The following is a 19,411-nucleotide window of genomic DNA, read 5'->3' as shown; positions in this document are numbered from 1 at the left end:
ATGCAGTGGGAACAAATACTTTGTCTGTTAAGGTATAGAATGCTATTTCAGTAACTCTTTCCAGAATTAAACCAGATGCGATAAAATGTGCAAATAGTGCAGTGTGAGTTTTTTGTTTTCTGATAGCAGGGGGAACTCATGCTCATGCATGAGAGTGTGTGTATATTCCAAATAAAAAATATCTGATTCAAAAATCCTGCAATTTCAAAAAGCGCTTTCATGAAGCCAGTGTTGTCCAGGCAAGGAGAAAGATTGGGAACTACTGCTAAAATAAACCAACAATACAAGCATTGTATTTTTGCGCTCATTAAGAATTACTGAATGCATTGAAACCACTTCAGATTTTTTTTTGCTCTGGTGTCTCTTGACTCATCGGTACAAGAAAACCACCACATATAACAGAAGGTGTCAAGATATAAATATATATATTCTGTTTTCGCATCTTAAAGATGGCTTCTTTCACCTGCATGGAGAGCTCCTTTGACCGCATGTTGTCTGTTCACAGAAAAATCTTCCACATGCAAGCACCACACCTCAAATCAACTACAGGCCTTTTATCTGCTTAATTGATAATGACATAACGATGGATTTGCCCACACCTGCCCATGAAAAAGCCTTTGAGTCAATTGTCCAATTACTTTTGAGCCCCTGAAATGAAGGGATTGTGTTCAAAAAATGCTTTAGTTGCCTCACATTTTTATGCAATCGTTTTGTTCACCCCACTGAATTAAAACTGAAAGTCTGCACTTCAACTGCATCTGAGTTGTTTCATTTAAAATTCATTGTGGTAATGTACAGAACCAAAATTAGAAAAAAGTTGTCTCTGTCCAAATATTTATGGACCTAACTGTATATATTATTTATATAACCTCTGCAATAAAAATATATTTTTTGTTAATTTGTAGAGTATTATGGAATGTTGCTTAGTTTAATAGACAGGGTTTAAAAGTATTACCATCAATTGCTCCATTGTACAGCCCCCCTGGAGCTATTGAAGGTTAAGGGCCTTGCTCAAGGGCCCAAAAGAGTAAGATCTCTTTTGGCAGTGACGGGGATTCAAACCGGCAACCTTCGGGATACCAGCGCAGATCCTTAGACTCAGAGCCACCGCTCTGCCCCCATGATATTAATGCATACTTCAGTGGAAATGAAGTGTACACAAAGGTACACAAAAGTACAGTGGTGTGAAAAATTTGCCCCCTTCCTGATTTCTTATTCTTTTGCATGTTTGTCACACAAAATGTTTCTGATCATCAAACACATTTAACCATTAGTCAAATATAACACAAGTAAACACAAAATGCAGTTTGTAAATGGTGGTTTTTATTATTTAGGGAGAAAAAAAAATCCAAATCTACATGGCCCTGTGTGAAAAAGTAATTGCCCCCTGAACCTAATAACTGGTTGGGCCACCCTTAGCAGCAATAACTGCAATCCAGCGTTTGCGATAACTTGCAATGAGTCTTTTACAGCGCTCTGGAGGAATTTTGGCCCACTCATCTTTGCAAAATTGTTGTAATTCAGCTTTATTTGAGGGTTTTCTAGCATGAACCGCCTTTTTAAGGTCATGCCATAGCATCTCAATTGGATTCAGGTCAGGACTTTGACTAGGCCACTCCAAAGTCTTCATTTTGTTTTTCTTCAGCCATTCAGAGGTGGATTTGCTGGTGTGTTTTGGGTCATTGTCCTGTTGCAGCACCCAAGATCGCTTCAGCTTGAGTTGACGAACAGATGGCCGGACATTCTCCTTCAGGATTTTTTGGTAGACAGTAGAATTCATGGTTCCATCTATCACAGCAAGCCTTCCAAGTCCTGAAGCAGCAAAACAACCCCAGACCATCACACTACCACCACCATATTTTACTGTTGGTATGATGTTTTTTTCCTGAAATGCTGTGTTCCTTTTATGCCAGATGTAACGGGACATTTGCCTTCCAAAAAGTTCAACTTTTGACTCATCAGTCCACAAGGTATTTTCCCAAAAGTCTTGGCAATCATTGAGATGTTTCTTAGCAAAATTGAGACGAGCCCTAATGTTCTTTTTGCTTAACAGTGGTTTGCGTCTTGGAAATCTGCCATGCAGGCCGTTTTTGCCCAGTCTCTTTCTTATGGTGGAGTCGTGAACACTGACCTTAATTGAGGCAAGTGAGGCCTGCAGTTCTTTAGACGTTGTCCTGGGGTCTTTTGTGACCTCTCGGATGAGTCGTCTCTGCGCTCTTGGGGTAATTTTGGTCGGCCGGCCACTCCTGGGAAGGTTCACCACTGTTCCATGTTTTTGCCATTTGTGGATAATGGCTCTCACTGTGGTTCGCTGGAGTCCCAAAGCTTTAGAAATGGCTTTATAACCTTTACCAGACTGATAGATCTCAATTACTTCTGTTCTCATTTGTTCCTGAATTTCTTTGGATCTTGGCATGATGTCTAGCTTTTGAGGTGCTTTTGGTCTACTTCTCTGTGTCAGGCAGCTCCTATTTAAGTGATTTCTTGATTGAAACAGGTGTGGCAGTAATCAGGCCTGGGGGTGGCTACGGAAATTGAACTCGGGTGTGATACACCACAGTTAGGTTATTTTTTAACAAGGGGGCAATTACTTTTTCACACAGGGCCATGTAGGTTTGGATTTTTTTTCTCCCTAAATAATAAACACCATCATTTAAAAACTGCATTTTGTGTTTACTTGTGTTATATTTGACTAATGGTTAAATGTGTTTGATGATCAGAAACATTTTGTGTGACAAACATGCAAAAGAATAAGAAATCAGAAAGGGGGCAAATAGTTTTTCACACCACTGTAGATCGTTGACCTTTCATACTAGGCTTTTCAGTTTGCTTGTTTTCATGTTTGAATTATATGAATTGGTCTCAGAAATACTTTCATTTGCTTCAGCATTTGGATTCCTCTTTGCCACATATATGTGTTGCCTACCTCCACAAATACTTGCTATCCTAAAATTCTATGTTTGTTTATGTGAGGTTTGTAGCCTATGCATGTTGAAATTTGCAGATTCACCAACATCGTTTAGTTTGATTATACGAGTGCAAATCTACATACAGTAGGGAAAATAAATATTGAACGCATCGTTTTTCTCAGTAAATATATTTCTAATTGGCAATTGACATGAAATTTTCACCAGATGTCAATAACAACCCAAGTAATCCACACATACAAAGAAATCAAAACAAATAAGTCCATAAATTAGGTTTTTTTGTAATAAAGTGGAATGACACAGGGAATACATATTGACAGGGCCGGATTAAGAGCTTTGGGGGCCCGTAGCACATTTCAAATTTGGGGGCCCTTTTGGTCTGCATCATCTGAAGTTTAGATTCTGAACAGTTCAAACCGTACTAAATAATTATTTTACTCTTGATTATAATAAGAATCTTATAATATTTATGTGAATTTTATGTGTTGGGCCCCTAAAGTTTTGTTGTGTAAGAAATTTACAGTTTAAAAACGTAAAGATAATATTTTTAAAGACCAGTTTTTCAATGCTACACTTTTTCATTAAATATTGGGTGCACCATTTGGGGGCCCCCGAAATTGCGGGGACCGTACCATATGCTACATGTGCCTATTGGTTAATCCGGCACTGCATATTGAACACGCTCACTGAAATTTAATACATAGTAGAAAAGCTTTTGTTGGTAATGACAGCTTCAAGACGCCTCCTATATGGAAACACTAGTCACATGCATTGCTCAGGTGTGATTTTGGCCCATTCTTCCACACAAACTGTCTTCAGGTTCCCGGGGCCTCTACTATGAACTCTGATCTTCAGTTCATTCCATAGATTTTCAATTGGATTCAAGTCGGGTGATTGACTGGGCCATTCTAGCAGCTTTATTTTATGTCTCTGAAACCAATTCAGTTTCTTTGGCTGTGTGTTTGGGATCACCTTCAACATCCTGGTAGATGGCAGCACATACTTATCAAGAATTTCCCGGTACATTTCTCCATTTACCCTTCCTTCAATTATATGAAGTCTGCCAATGCCATATGTTGAAATGTGCAGTGCCATTTCTCCTCCCAACATGTTGTTTGCAATGACATCCAAAGAGTTCAATTTTGGTCTCATCTGACCAGACTATATTTTCCCAGTATTTCATTGGCTTGTCCAAATGTTGTGCAGCAAACTAGCTTCAATAGGCTTTTTCTTCAGCAGTGGAGTTTTGTGCGGTGAGTGCGCATAGAGGCCATGCCGGTTAAGTGCATTACTTATTGTTTTCTTTGAAACAACCGTACCTGCTAATTCTAGGTCTTTCTGAAGCTCTCCACTCTTGCACAACTCTTCTGATTATTCTTTTGACTCCTCTGTCAGAAATCTTGTGAGGAGCACCTGGTCGTGTCTGGTTTATGGTGAAATGATTTTCTTTCCACTTCCGGATTATGGCCCCAATGGTCCTCACTGGAACATTCAGAAGTTTAGAAATATATCTGGAACCAATGCCATCAGTTTCTTCATGCGTTCAATACTTATTCCGTGTGTCATTCCACTTTATTAATTAAACTTAATTTATGGACTGTATGTGTGGATTACTTGGGTTGTTACCGACATCTGGTGAAAATTTCATTTTAATAGCCAAACTAGAAATATATTAACTGAGAAAAACGCTTACGTGTTCAATACTTATTTTCTCTGCTATAGGTGTAAAATAAGAACTAGCCTTATGTAATGAAGTAAAATGCTTTTTCACACACACAAAAAAAAATAAAAGTTAGCCTTTACTTAAATGTTAAACAAGTTCAAACCATTCCTGGAAAATGGACAGCTGTATATTGGCACTGGATACAACAGAGGGATGGGAAAAATGTATACATACTCCTAGCATATTTCTAAAACTCAAAGTTAGCAAATGAACAAAACAAAAAGAAATATCAAGTAAATAAATGTAGCACCTCTTCAAAATCAAATATAAAAAAAGATAAGAGGAAAAAAAAACTTTATATATGTTTAAAAAATGAAAGAAGGAAGTGAAATTACCATATTAAAAAAGTACATATACAATTAAGAAGAAATGACAGGGGAAGTAGTCACCCCAATCATGAAGAAAAGTATTTAATATGACATGGTGTCAGTCCTGAATGTTTAAAAAAAAAAAAAAAAAAAAAGGTGAAATGCAAACGTGTCCGCACTGCTACTTACAAAAAAGAGGAACATTTTTAACAATTCTGCAATTTTGGGTGGGAGGGTGGTGGGGTAGGGTTAGGTACCTGGATCAGTGGCAGATATGATTGCACCAAAGAAGAGACAGTCTGTATAATAAAACTTATCCATCAGCTGCCCTGCTACTTGCATTAACTTCACCACACCATACATAAGGTTGCTGCAAGAAACAGGAGAATGGGCGAATGTTAGATAGGTTTATTAAATAACAAAAAGATAAATATATTTATTACTAACATATGCATCCTCTTTCTTGTGGCACAATCCACAAAAAGAAATCAACACTTTTTTGTGGATTTCACACATTTGTTGCCCATTTCAAATCATATATCACATGCATACAGGAATTGCAATTTTTGGAATTGCCAAAATCAGTTTTTGGAGTTGACAGTAAACTATGCTCTGTGTCTTCCCTGACACTAAGATTATTAGCATACTTTGCCAAGTCCTTGCTTTTCATTTAATGAGTTTGTACTGTTTATCTGCCTACCTGGCTAAATAGCTGAAAGTCCTGTGAAAAAGGAGACCAAAGCTTTAGCTCCATTAGGTAAAAAAAAAAAAAAAACAAACAAACTTTTTTTCCCCCTCAAAATATGAATGTATTTTGAGAAAAAAAGGACTCTGCACATGTAGGGCACAATAGTTTATTTTTTACCTAAATATTCCATGTACAGTATATACTAAACACATCAGTGGTTTTTAACCTTTCATCTTGTTTACCCTCATGGCAACTTTTCAAAAGTAAATTCAATCCTACCCTGTTTTATTCAGTAATTTGAGTTTATAGTCTAACCATAATAAAGTTATTGACAAAGAGGAAATTTTAAGATACTGTTTTTAAACATTTTTATCTTAACTGCTTGGGTGCAGGGCATTAAGGTGAAAGAAAGGTAACAATGAAGGTTAGGTTCATGTGGCCACATTTCTAACTCTAAAAGTAAATATTTGTAAATCAAGACACATGACAGTACACACACCCGCTACAGACAAATACAAAAAAATGACTAAAAAGTGTACAATCATGTTGATGTTTTCTTTCTACTTTCTCATTCATTTCTTGGAAGAGTTCTTCTCCTCTGAACTAGACTACTATAAAAGCAACACAAACATTAAGAAGAAGAAGAAATACCGATTACCAAGTCCAAAATGGTAGCAAGAAAACAAATTAGTTATATATTTAAAAAAAAAAAAAAAAAAAGAGGCAGATAAAAGCCTTTTTAAATGAAGCCATTTAAATGTCAATGTGTTTCGTTTATGTACTATAGGTGTATGAATAAGTAGCAATCAAACAATGAGAAAAATGTACAAAGCTCAAAGTTAACCTACTCAGTCTCAAAAAAAATATAGTTACTCTTTTAGAAATACAGAAATTCTCCTTTATTAGAGGGCTGAAAACAACTCTGGTGCTTCATTAAAGACAGAGATAGCACATGCATTCTGAAATGTAGTGACTTAATCAAAACAAGTCATTTATAGCCTCTGTACAGGGATGATAGCTACCAATGTGCATTTTCCTTGTAACTCTGTGAACTCCTCAAAAATGTTTTATGCCTGTTATGGATGCTGCTTTTTTGCATGTCCTTACTACTGCCAATATGTATGGGCTCTTCAACATCAGCGACTCACAGTTTTATGTTTAATGGTACTGTAGGTTAGTTTGCTTTCACCATCCCCTGTAAGATTTAGATGTAAGGCTCCATATATATCACATACATTTTTGCAAATTGCTAACCTTTAGGTAGGCACAACAATGAAATTCCACAAACATCCTTTACAAATCTCACTTGTTTGTCTACTAACATACTGTATACACAGACTTATGGACAAAGGTCACATAGAAAAAGGCCTAAATGATTGCTTGTTGTTTTGTTATTTAATCTTGTGGATGCAAGTGATGGTATCTAATGTGTACTATTCAAAGTAAAAAGAAATGAAGGTAGCACAAAAATATAGTGTTAGTGCAATGTTCTTAAGAAAATGGTGCAATTTGATGATGCAATTGGCAAGCTACTAAATAAAATCAACACTTCAGCATTATAATTAAACTCAAAGGTCACTGTTACAAGACAGATGAGAATGCTGACTCAAAAAAAGAAAGCCTTTAGCTAAACAAAAGTTAGTTAACATTAATCAGGGTGTAACAACTGCATCGTATAGAACTTAATACCACTCAGAAATGCACAAGACACTGCCACAGACCAAACAGTTTCCATAGCCAGCTTTAATTACCATGAAAAACAGGAAGAAACTGTTTATTAATTACATTCCATTATTTATCTGTTAGCTGATGTTTTCGTATATCTGGCATCAACCTATCGATGGGGCATAATGTCTAGTTATTCTGGGTCAATGGACAAATTTAGAAGCATCCAACAAGATCATCTTCGGGGTGTGGGAAGAAATTAAAGTCCCCAGATAAAACAACATAAACACAGAGACAATGTGTAAAATTTAGAGTGGCAATGACTGGGTCATGACGGCCTGAGGCAGTGAGGCAAAGTTGACAACTATTGTGTCACTCTCAAAATTATTGCAATGAACAAAGAGCCAAGTACTCTATCAAAAAGATGGAACAAGTGTAATTAGTCAGTTTTATTAAAAACATAAATCATTGCACTGGCTAGCATAAAGTGGTTGAGTGCTGTTCCACTGAAAGACAAAGGGATGAGCACTCAAGGTCTTGTTCAAAAAATATTTAATAAACACAATTTATTAAAGTATTATGTCTGTTTGTCACATACATATTATTATTGATGGGCGACAATAAATTGTGAAGGCGACGGTGAATGTTGTAGTTTGAGTTTCATGTGTAGCAGTGAATACTGCACCTTTGTTTGACTATTGCATCTCTGACTGTTAGTCATTTGTACAGATATATAAGCAATACAATATTTGTAAACCATTATTGACCCTCCTCTATTTCGTTTTCTTCTCAGTATCTTGATGTGGCACTTGCTGCCCCTGCTCTACTGTATATATAGAAGTCATCTCGGATAAAGGGACATTGGAATCATCAGATGGAAAGATTCTTTCATCAGTTTGGACGGCCTGGAACAGACTCCACTATAGGATGATCAGGAGTGGGTAGGTGGTTAGTTGGCTGAGGTCTCCAGGACTGTGACGGTGACCGACTTTGTCTTTGACTTTCTCTGATACAATTGTAATTTCCTCCTTGTCAACTAGCCATAGTTTATCAATTAAGTAACAGACATATATTGTTGGTTTCATTTATGTTAGTTTCTACTTTGTTTCTGGATGTTTTAAGAAATCTGTATCTTTATATGAATTAATTTGGTGTTTAGTAATTGGTATAATCTATACTTGTATTTTACCAGAAAATTTATTCACAGCACTCTAACTGCACTCAGTGAACAGCACAATAAAAAAATAAGTTTAATTGTATTGCAATACTGCCTGAATAAGTGTCATCCCTCATTACACTAAAAATGGATTACTGTATCGTTAAGTTGAATAACTGGATAAATGGGTGAACATAAATCAAAATACTAAATGCCTAACTTTTTTTATTCATTGGGTACTATAATTGCTTGTATACAACATAAATTTGGTAAGACAAATAATGTTTACAAATTTAAGACATACTGTAGCTATCCTGACAACCTGAAAAATACCAGACTCACCAAAAATGGAAAAGAAAAAATTGGAAATCTGTTTAAGGCAGCAATAGGTACAACTTACATAGTTATTTCATTAATTTCTCATAATTGCTCAAGTCTTAAAGATGTTAAAAGTGGGCCACTTCTGCTCAGCAGTGGACTAATAGATGGTTTTGGTAGAGCAAGAAAATCAAAAATGTTATAAAAATTTGAGTGTTGACTAATGTCCTGATTCGATTTGATATAGATATTTTATAGATATTTTATCTTCATTGAATTAGTGTGCACTGATATATTTGAAGTGCTGGCTTTTTTAAAGATTATTTAACCATGTATAAAGAAAATTAATATAATGTGACAAATTACAGTAACAATTTGGAGGGTGTCTACACAGTGACTTCATAACATATGCACAAGCATGGAATGACATTTAAGAAGCAACACTTGATTAGTAAAACAATTAACATCAGTATTTGCAAAATTTGTAACAAAATATTATTGTTCTTTTTAATAAATAAATAAATAAATGTATGTTGTTTAGTTACTTATTTGTGTGTTATGAATCTCTATGTAGACACCCTTAAACTAAACTGTTATCCAGATTTATTCCCCAATGGAACATTTTAAAATCTTGTATTAGTCAAAATTAAAGATGCAGCGGGAAGACTGGTGTTTTTTGTCACACATGCACGATTAGGTGGCAGACACGGGATGGGAGTACGGGACAGCATATTAATGTCTTTCTCTCTTCCATAGCAGAAAATCAGAAGATCCTAAATTAATTTTCTGAAGACGAGCTCCCAACAACAAGAAATGACTACACTTCCGACTTCTGTCCATCTAAATTTACCGTCCCTCCATGATGACTTCTTTTCCGGTCCCTCGCCGATGTCCTCACCTCTGTCCCCGTTGATGACATCACCTCTGTCCCACTCTGCTTACATTATCCTCATTTCCTCTGTCTCTGTAATCCTTCCGGTTACATTCCCCAAAAAACTCCCTCTGTCAACTGTTCATTTGTCTTGTGCAATCAACCGATAGTTCAGTGCTATTTTCATTGCCCGAGCATCCTATAGTATACAGGGACAGATCCCCAACCCTTAATCTGCTCTCTTGTGCTTTTGTTCCCGTCACACTTTCTATAATTCTACAAGATACACATATGTTCAGTTGCTCATGTGTAGCAGTCACATTAAGAAGTCTCAAAAAATGTGTAGTCACTGTTCCGCCACAGACAAAAAGCAAGCGTTTTAAAAGTAGGATCCAGAGCTTATACATAAAAGACATAGAACCAGCAATCATGACTGAAAATGCCCCTAATATCTGTGTGGTACAGCTACTTTGCAAAATTCCAATAACCATGCACATGCTCAGCTGGGTGAAGCACGTTGCAAACATTTTCCACCGTAGCAGTACAGCTAGCCACGTGCTTAAAGAGAAGCAATGTTTATTGGACTTGCCAACACAAACTTAGGATGGATTCGGCCCCGTGATGGAACAGCACATTGGAAAGGCCAAAAAGGTTTTTGGAACAGCAGCTAGCTAGCTCAACATTCAGGCTGCTCCCGGTGTGACTAGCATGCAGCACTCTTATCTGCAACACATCCACTACAGGCGCCTAAACATTTTTAATTTAGTGACATGTGACTGTCACATAGTAGTCTGCTGCTCTGGATGTCCAGCTGTTGCAAGATTGCAAGGCAAATTAAAATGGAAGCTTGGACCTAAATGCCGTCTCCATTGTAGATTGTTTAGGCTCTACTTGTTTGGATGATTACGTTTGTGGGCGACGTTGGGATAAATGATAACGCAACAAATTTGAGAAATAACAATACTTAACTTCTGAGTTGCACAGCTTACATATGGCTTTTCTTTTATCCAGTTGTTCTTTACCAACACACTGTTTGAATCTGTGGTAAGTCCACACATCTGATTTAAGTGTAGGTACTAATTTCAGTTGAGGAGGACACACTACTTTATTCAAGGTAGTAAAGTGCTTTTTACATAGAAACTCTTAATAAGCACATTAGCAACATCTACCGGATCAGACGCCAAAAACAAAGATAAGTAAAAAATCTACAAATAGTAACCAAGCAGGCTAGAGACTCACAAGATCAATCTTGAGACTTAAAGAATCAATATCAAATTGTTTAAACGAAAAATGATTATTTGGAAAAATCAATATTTTTACCTAGGCCTAGTGTCTACACAAAAAAACTTAACATAAAAGAGTGATAGTAAAATTTAAAATAAAAAAAAGAAGGTACAATACAATTTTACTCACCCAATGACAAAGCAGGATACAGCTGTTCCAAGGAAGGCATATGCTAAAATGGATCCCAGGTTTCGAAAGAAATGCCGCTGTAAGAAAACATCAAGTGATCAAAAGAAAAGTTACGGTAATAGGACTTCAATGAAGAGATTTGTGGATCTAAAAAGAAAAGGGTAAACCAGAGTAATGAGGAGAAATTCCAGATTACCAAGGGCAGATGCCGGTGGCTTTCTGTTTCAACTTGTACCCATAATAAGCAAAGTTGTGGTGCATCTTTACACATTTTTCACCCACATTCAGCTATTCACTGCTTAGTTATAACAACACCATTTTGTCTGTACTGTACAGTTTTGTACTATTCAGAGAACAGATTACTTTTCATAGTAAAACAGGATTAAATAAAAATATTAATACTTGGTAAAATTTTGAAACCTTTGGCCAATTATATTTCATACTAGGAGAAAAGCTATACTTTCTCACTCTAACTTCAAGTTGTACAAAAATGTATTAGCAGTAGTTTAATTATTACTTACAGTACAATACAGCCTTTTAATTCCATATACAGGCTGTGTTGTGCTATGAAAGCTCACCATCATAAATATTAAATAAAACCCACACTTAACACACTAATTCTGCCAAAGAAAGGATTACAGATGAAAAACAATAATGGACTAGAGGATAACTTTACCAGAATTGCAAGAAGATGCCAATGTAAAAAGATACACTGTGTCATATAATGCTCAGACCCTCAACAGATGCTAAAAAGAAGCCCATGGCAACCATTTAGCAGCCTCAAAGCTTCATGAAATATTTGTAAAAGACAGAATACTCATAATGAGAAAACAATGGCAAAGTGAGTAGTACTCCAACCTTACGGATCTAGCATTATGTCTTTGAATCTTGCTCCCAGTCATTGTCCTTGTGCAGTTTACATGTTCTCCCAGTGTAAATGTGCTTTTTCCCCCCACACCCTCAAATATGTTCAGGTTAGGTTATCTAGTACCATGCCAAGTGTAAGTGTAGGTTTGCATGGGAGTGAACCCTGCTGACTGGAATCCTGTCTAGGGCTTTTTCATGCCTTGCACACACTGTAGCTGGGACAGGAGATCGGGACATCTTAGATGTGCACATTTTTTTAATTTTTTTTTTATTAATTTTATTATAATCATTCATACAAATCAATCAATTTTTACAAAAAAATAGGATTGAAAAACAAGTCGACCCCCACCCCTGAGAAAGAGCATGGCCAACGGGGTAAAACTTCAGGCTTGTAAACATACCTAAACTGATGAGTTTAATAGACCAGTAGAGATGAATGGAGAGGAAAAAGAAATGCAAAGATATTTGCTTCCTCTGCGCTTTAAGAGCTTATTCTAAAATTTTATTAATTATATCCTGCCACGTTTTAAAAAAATTCTGTACAGATCCTCTAACTGAATATTTGATTTTTTCCCAATTTCAAATAGTATAAAACATCGGTTTCCCACTGACTTAAAAGAGGAGAGTTAGGATTCTTCCAGTTTAGCAAAATAAGTGTGCGTGCCAAAAGTGTAGTGAATGTAATCACAGTTTGTTTGTCCTTCTCCATTTTAAACCCATCAGGAAGAACACCAAACACAGCTGTTAATGGGTTAGGAGGGATTGTGATACCAAGGCTGTCTGAAAGGCACTTAAAAATTTTGGCTCAAAATGATGTTAATTTGGCGCAGGCCCAAAACATGTGACCCAGTGAGGCTGGGACTTGATTGCAGCGTTTGGCAGGTTGGATCTTGCCCTGGAAACATTTTAGGCAAGACAGATGTGCTCGATATATAACGGAGTTATATGCTTTGCGCATATGGAGCTCAAGTGAAGTCTCTGCATTGCTATTTTCCACTCCTTTACTGATATATTGATTAAGAGATATTTTTCCCATTGTCCTCTTGGATCTTTGAAAGGGAGGGACTGTAAAATAAATTTTATATATTGCAGAGATGGTGTCTAAGACCTTGAAATTGAGCAGTATTTTTTCCAGCATGGACGAGGGTGCAAGATGAGGAAAAATCAGGCAGGTTCTGTTTAACAAAGTTCCTAATTTTAAGATAGTGAAAGAAATGTGTAGCTGGAAAGTTAAATTTGGAATGTAATTGTAGGATGCAAAGATATCGTCTATATAAAGATCTCTTAGCATTTTAATCCCAAATTTTTTCCAGATATTAAAAACTGCATATGTTTGCGAGGGTTGAAAGAGGTGGTTCTCTTGCAGTGGTGCCACAGATAAAAGCTTCTCCATCTTAAAATGCATTCTACATTGGTTCAATATTCTGAGTGAGTAAAGCACAATTGGGTTATTAGTATATTGCCGACACCTTGCATTTATTGGGGCACAAAGCAGGGAATATAAACAAGTACTGCAGGATTTTACTTCTATTGCGGACCAGGCCTGTGTATGTTCATCTATTTGTGTCCAGGTTTTTACAGCTTGTATGTCTGCTGCCCAGTAATAAAACTGAAAGTTAGGTAGAGCCATGCCACCTTCTGCCTTAGGTCTTTGTAGGGTTGCTCTTTGGATACGTGGATGTTTCGAGTTCCAAATAAATGAGGTTATTGTTGAATCTAATTGCTTAAAAAATGATTTATTGATGTATATTAGAATGTTTTGAAATAAAAAAAGAAGCTTAGGAAGAATATTCATCTTAACAACGTTAATTCTTCCAGCTAGAGTGAGATGAAGGGTTGACCATCTATGCAAGTCGTTAATTTTTTTCCATACATACGGCAAAATTTTGTTGATAAAGAGCTTTGTGTTTACTTGTGATGTTTACCCCTAAGTATCTGAACTGATCTGCAATGATAAAAGGGAAGGTGTCCAATCTAATATTATATGCTTGAGAATTCACTGAAAGAGTACACTTTTATTCAGATTAATTCTGAGACCAGAGATCTTTTGAAATTCTGTAAGTGCTGTTAAGACTGCAGGCACAGAATTTTGTGGGTCTGATATATACAGTACCATATCATCTGCATATAGAGAAATTTTCTGTTCCAATCCTTCTCTGATAGTCCCATTTATCTGATCAGCATTTCAACAGTGAACCGCCAGTGGTTCAATGGCAATTGCAAATAGCAGTGGTGACAAGGGGCATCCTTGTCTGGTACCACGTTCTAGTTTAAAGTAGTCTGAACAAATGTTGTTAATACAAACTGAAGCTTCTGGATTGGTATACAGTAGTTTGATCCATGCACAAATGTTTGGGCCAAACCCAAATTTCTCTAATGTAGTGAAAAGGTATTTCCATGCAATCATGTCAAATGCTTTTTCTGCATCCAATGATAAATAATACTTCTGGGGTGTTTGACTTTGTTGGTGAATATATTACATTAAACAGGCATCAAAGATTTGAGGATAAGTGTTGACCCTTGATAAATCCAGTTATTCATCATTATTCAGAAGTGAAACTGGTCTGTATGATGCACATTGTAATAAGTCCTTATTTTGTTTACGAAAGACGGTGATTAATACTTGGCAAAAAGTTTGAGGTAGAATTTGATTGTCTCTAGCTTCTGTAAATGTTGCTAATAGGAGGGGAGCTAGCTGAGCGGAGAATTTCTTATAAAATTCTGCAGGGTAGCCATCAGGGCCTACTGCTTTCCTGCCTTGAAGTGACTTTATAGCATCTAGTAATTCTGATAGTGCCAGAGGTTTATCCAGTTCCTCCGCACTAAAAGTATCTATTTGTGGTAACTGTAATGTATCCAGAAATGCATTAGATTGTGTGTTGTCTTCTTTAAACTCAGTAGAATATCAGGATTTATAGTAGTCTCTAAATGTGTGCATTATATTTTTATGGTCAATGATTTCATCTCTGTTCGTGTTGCTGATTACTGGGATTGCATTGCGAACTTCTTGCTTGTGGATTTGTTGAGCTGAAAGCTTATTAGCTTTCTCTCCGTGTTCATAGTAATGATGTCTGGATTTATAAATTAGTTGTTCAGTTTCTTTAGTTGTCAAGAGGTTGAGTTCTGAATGCAGAGCCTGCCTTTTTCTATGTAGAGCCTCGCTTGGTTGCCTGGCATGTTCTTCATCTATTCTAGTAATTTCACTTTTTAGTTCTGAGACTTTCTTGGTTTCTAATTTATTCCTGTGGGAAAGATATGAAATAATCTCTCCTCTTAAGAAGGCCTTTAGAGTTTCCCCCAGAGTATTCCTGCAGAAACCTCTGAGGATGTATTTGTCTCTAGGAAGAAACGGGTTTGTTTGGATATAAATTCTGTACAGTTCTTGTCTGCTAATAGAAGCAGGTTAAGACGCCATCTACGAGGTGAGTGTGTGGGGCATAGTGACTTTAGCTCCAAGATCAGAGGTGCATGGTCAAAAATAACAATAGCATCGTACTTGCAAGATTTAATCGTAGGCAAGAAATTATTATCTATAAAGAAATCATCTATTCTTGAGTAGCAGTGATGTACTGGTGAGTAGAAGGAATATGTTATTGAGTTAGGGTTTAGAAACCTCCAGGGGTCTGATACGTTGTGGTCAGTTACAAACTGTGTAATTATCTTTGCAGTGTTAGATGTCATCCCCCCTGTGACAGGAGTCCTATCTAAACACAATTAAAGTCCCCAGCCATTATAATTTTTTGAGTGTTCACATTGGGGATGGATGCAAATAAGTTTTGTATGAATTCCTTATCATCGACATTAGGTGCATAAACATTTATCAAAATCATTTTACAGTGAAATAAGTTGCCCATGACCATCACCTATCTCCCTTCCGGATGAGATACTACATCTGATGCTACAAATGAGACTGTTCTATGTATGAGAATTCCCACACCTCTAGTTTTCTTTGTAAAGCTAGAATGGAACATTTGGCCAGATCCAGTCCTTTTGCAGATGGAACTGATCCTTGCTTAGTAAGTGGGTCTCCTGTAAAAATACTATTTTAGCATTTACACCTGTTAGGTGAGAGAGTACTTTCTCTTTAATTCGTGATTCAGGCCTTTAACATTCCAGCTCACAAAGTTAACTGTCCCATCATGGAGATATTGATTCTGAGTTTTTGATGTCATTTTATAGTCTTAACTGGAAGCGAGACAGCTTTAACCTTAATTTCCTATTTCCCCAAGAGTTATTGCCATGCAGCCTATTGTTACATTGGTAGTTATAATTATAAACGATTAAAAGGATAGATTAGATATAGCCTGCTCTCTTTCTCACCCCCCCTTATCCCCACACACCCCCATTTTGCCTCCCCACGTGAGGCTGGACCCCACTTAACAAAGTCTCGGTCCTCTGACATACCTAGAGACAGAGCATGTCCAAAGCAAAACAAGCCCCCATGCAGCGGTGTTTTAGGATTAAAAAGTAGAGATATCTATTGCCAATATAGTCTAAATACTATATGCCTAAAATATAATCACTAACAAACGGATTATATATACAGTGGGGCAAAACAGTATTTAGTCAGCCACCATTTGTGCAAGTTCTCCCACTTAAAAAGATGAGGGAGGCCTCTAATTTTCATCATAGGTATACCTCAACTATGAGACACAAAATGAGAAAAAAAAAATCCAGAAAATCTCATTGTCTGATTTTTGAAGAATTTATTTGCAAATTATGGTGGGAAAAAAAGTATTTGGTCAATAACAAAAGTTCATCTCAATACTTTGTTATATACCCTTTGTTGGCAATGACAGAGGTCAAACGTTTTCTGTAAGTGTTCACAAGGTTTTCACACACTGTTGCTGGTATTTTGGCCCATTCCTCCATGCAGATCTCCTCTAGAGCAGTGATGTTTTGGGGCTGTCGCTGGGCAACATGGACTTTCAACTCCCTCCAAAGATTTTCTATGGGGTTGAGATCTGGAGACCGGCTAGGCCACTCCAGGACCTTGAAATGCTTTGCCCAGGTAACGAAGGAGTGGCTTCGTAAGGTGTGTTTGGGATCATTGTCATGCTAAAAGACCCAGCCATGTTTCATCTTCAATGCCCTTGCTGATGGAAGGAGGTTTTCACTCAAAATCTGATGATACATGGCCCCATTCATTCTTTCCTTTACACGGATCAGTCGTCCTGGTCCCTTTTCAGAAAAACAGCCCCAAAGCATGATGTTTCCACCCCCATGCTTTACAGTAGGTATGGTGTTCTTTGGCTGCAACTCACGGTTTCATCTGACCATATGACATTCTCCCAATCCTCTTCTGGATCATCCAAATGACCTCTAGCAAACTTCAGACAGGCCTGCACATGTACTGGCTTAAGCAGGGGGACACGTCTGGCACTGCAGGATTTGAGTCCCTGGCGGCGTAGTGTGTTACTGATGGTAGCCTTTGTTACTTTGGTCCCAGCTCTCTGCAGGTCATTTACTAGGTCCTCCCGTGTGGTTCTGGGATTTTTGCTCACCATTCTTGTGATCATTTTGACCCCACAGGGTGAGATCTTGCGTGGAGCCCCAGATCGAGGGAGATTATCAGTGGTCTTGTATGTCTTCCATTTTCTAATAATTGCTTCCACAGTTGATTTCTTCACACCAAGCTGCTTACCAATTGCAGATTCACTCTTCCCAGCCTGGTGCAAGTCTACAATTTTGTTTCTGGTGTCCTTTGACAGCTCTTTGGTCTTGGCCATAGTGGAGTTTGGAGTGTGACTGTTTGAATTCGTTATCAATATAAAAGACACCTGTCCACAACCTCAAACAGGTGCCATTAATACAGGTAACGAGTGGAGGACAGAGGATCCTCTTACAGAAGAAGTTACAGGTCTGTGAGAGCCAGAAATCTTGCTTGTTTGTAGGTTACCAAATACTTATTTTCCACCATAATTTACAAATAAATTCTTTAAAATCAGACAATGTGATTTTCTGAATTTTTGTTTTCTCATTTTGTCTCTCATAGTTGAGGTATACCTATGATGAAAATTACAGGCCTCTCTCATCTTTTTAAGTGGGAGAACTTGCACAATTGGTGGCTGACTAAATACTTTTTTGCCCCACTGTAATCATTAAACTATAAGCATAAAATCAATACTAATAAAAGGCAAAGCCCTCACTGACTCACTGACTGACTGACTGACTGACTCATCACTAATTCTCCAACTTCCCGTGTAGGTAGAAGGCTGAAATTTGGCAGGCTCATTCCTTACTGCTTACTTACAAAAATTAGGCAGGTTTCATTTCGAAATTCTACGCGTAATGGTCATAACTGGAACCTGTTTTTTGTCCATATACTCAAATGGAGGAGGCGGAGTCACGTATTGCGTCATCACGCCTCCTACATAATCTAAAAACTAAAAACAAGCAAGAGATTTACAGCACGAGTCAAACGCGGGAACGAAGGTAAATGACGTTAATTTTTGAGTGTCTTTTAATACTGTGTAAGTATACATATTAACACATGTGCAATTAAACGTGTGCATTTACGGGGTGATTTCTCAGGCTTAAAAGCTCGCCTTTTATTAAAGAGGTAAATGCAAACTGTTTTCATTCTGAAGGGCACAAACCATGTTAGATTTCATGCTCAAGAGTAAACTCAGCACACAGCTTGGTCATATTACAACCGGTTCATTTTCTTCAGTTTAAAAAGGTTTACTTTTCTTCTTAATAAAATTTTTAAAGCAGTACTTCACCGCTGCGAAGCGCGGGTATTTTGATATATATCAAAATATATTGCGTCATCACGCCTCCCATGTAAGCACGTGAACTGACCCGCTGCCGTTTGCAATGCCATATTCGCGAGATACAAGTTTAATGAGAAGACACGAGGTATGGACATCGCAACATTACACAAGACAGTGGCTCACGTGAAGTGACTGAACGCAGCAGGAGTGATCACTTCGATGAATCAAACCTGTTCAAAAAACACATTACACAATTGGTAAGGTACGAAAACAATATGAAACCGATTGTGGATTTGCGTACAGCCACTGAAACTTTGTGACGGCACGAGACTTCAGGTCACGTGTCTGCAAAAGAACGTCATTGAGACAACTATGTTTACTGGCGGTGGCTCAGGGGAGAGAGTTTTTATTCCTCGCATCCCCGTTATACCCTCTGATCTCCCATTTCAATTCAAACGCCTCCAATTTCCACTAAGGCTCTGCTTCGCAATGACAATTAATAAGTCTCAGGAGAGACCCTACAAAAGGTTGGCATTGATTTGAGGCAAGACTGATTTTCACATAGCAAACTGTACGTTGCATGCTCAACAGTAAGCTACCACACAGCTTGGTCATATTACAAGCAGAGGGGTGAACTGACAACGTGCTATACAAAGAGATCCTTAACAAATAATTATTGATACATTTTCCCTCGATTTAAAAAGGTTTACTTTTCTTCTTAATAAAAATTTTAAAGCAGTACTTCGCCGCTGCAAAGCG

The 19,411-nt window shown here is 37.3% G+C and overlaps 1 protein-coding gene across 1 annotated transcript in view; it reads right to left on the bottom strand.

Moving 5' to 3' along the window:
• Nucleotides 1–19,411, bottom strand: part of slc9a7 (solute carrier family 9 member 7) — a 226,174-nt gene that overhangs the window by 93,401 nt on the left and 113,362 nt on the right. The window contains 2 exon segments of the mRNA XM_051927093.1: nt 5,216–5,328; nt 11,070–11,146. Coding sequence (XP_051783053.1) covers nt 5,216–5,328; nt 11,070–11,146 — 190 coding nt within the window.

The sequence above is a fragment of the Erpetoichthys calabaricus genome, chromosome 4, assembly GCF_900747795.2.
Source record: "Erpetoichthys calabaricus chromosome 4, fErpCal1.3, whole genome shotgun sequence".
In the NCBI taxonomy this organism is placed as follows: domain Eukaryota; kingdom Metazoa; phylum Chordata; class Cladistia; order Polypteriformes; family Polypteridae; genus Erpetoichthys; species Erpetoichthys calabaricus.
Note: the sequence above shows the minus strand (reverse complement) of the source record. Positions and strands in the feature narration are given on the sequence as shown.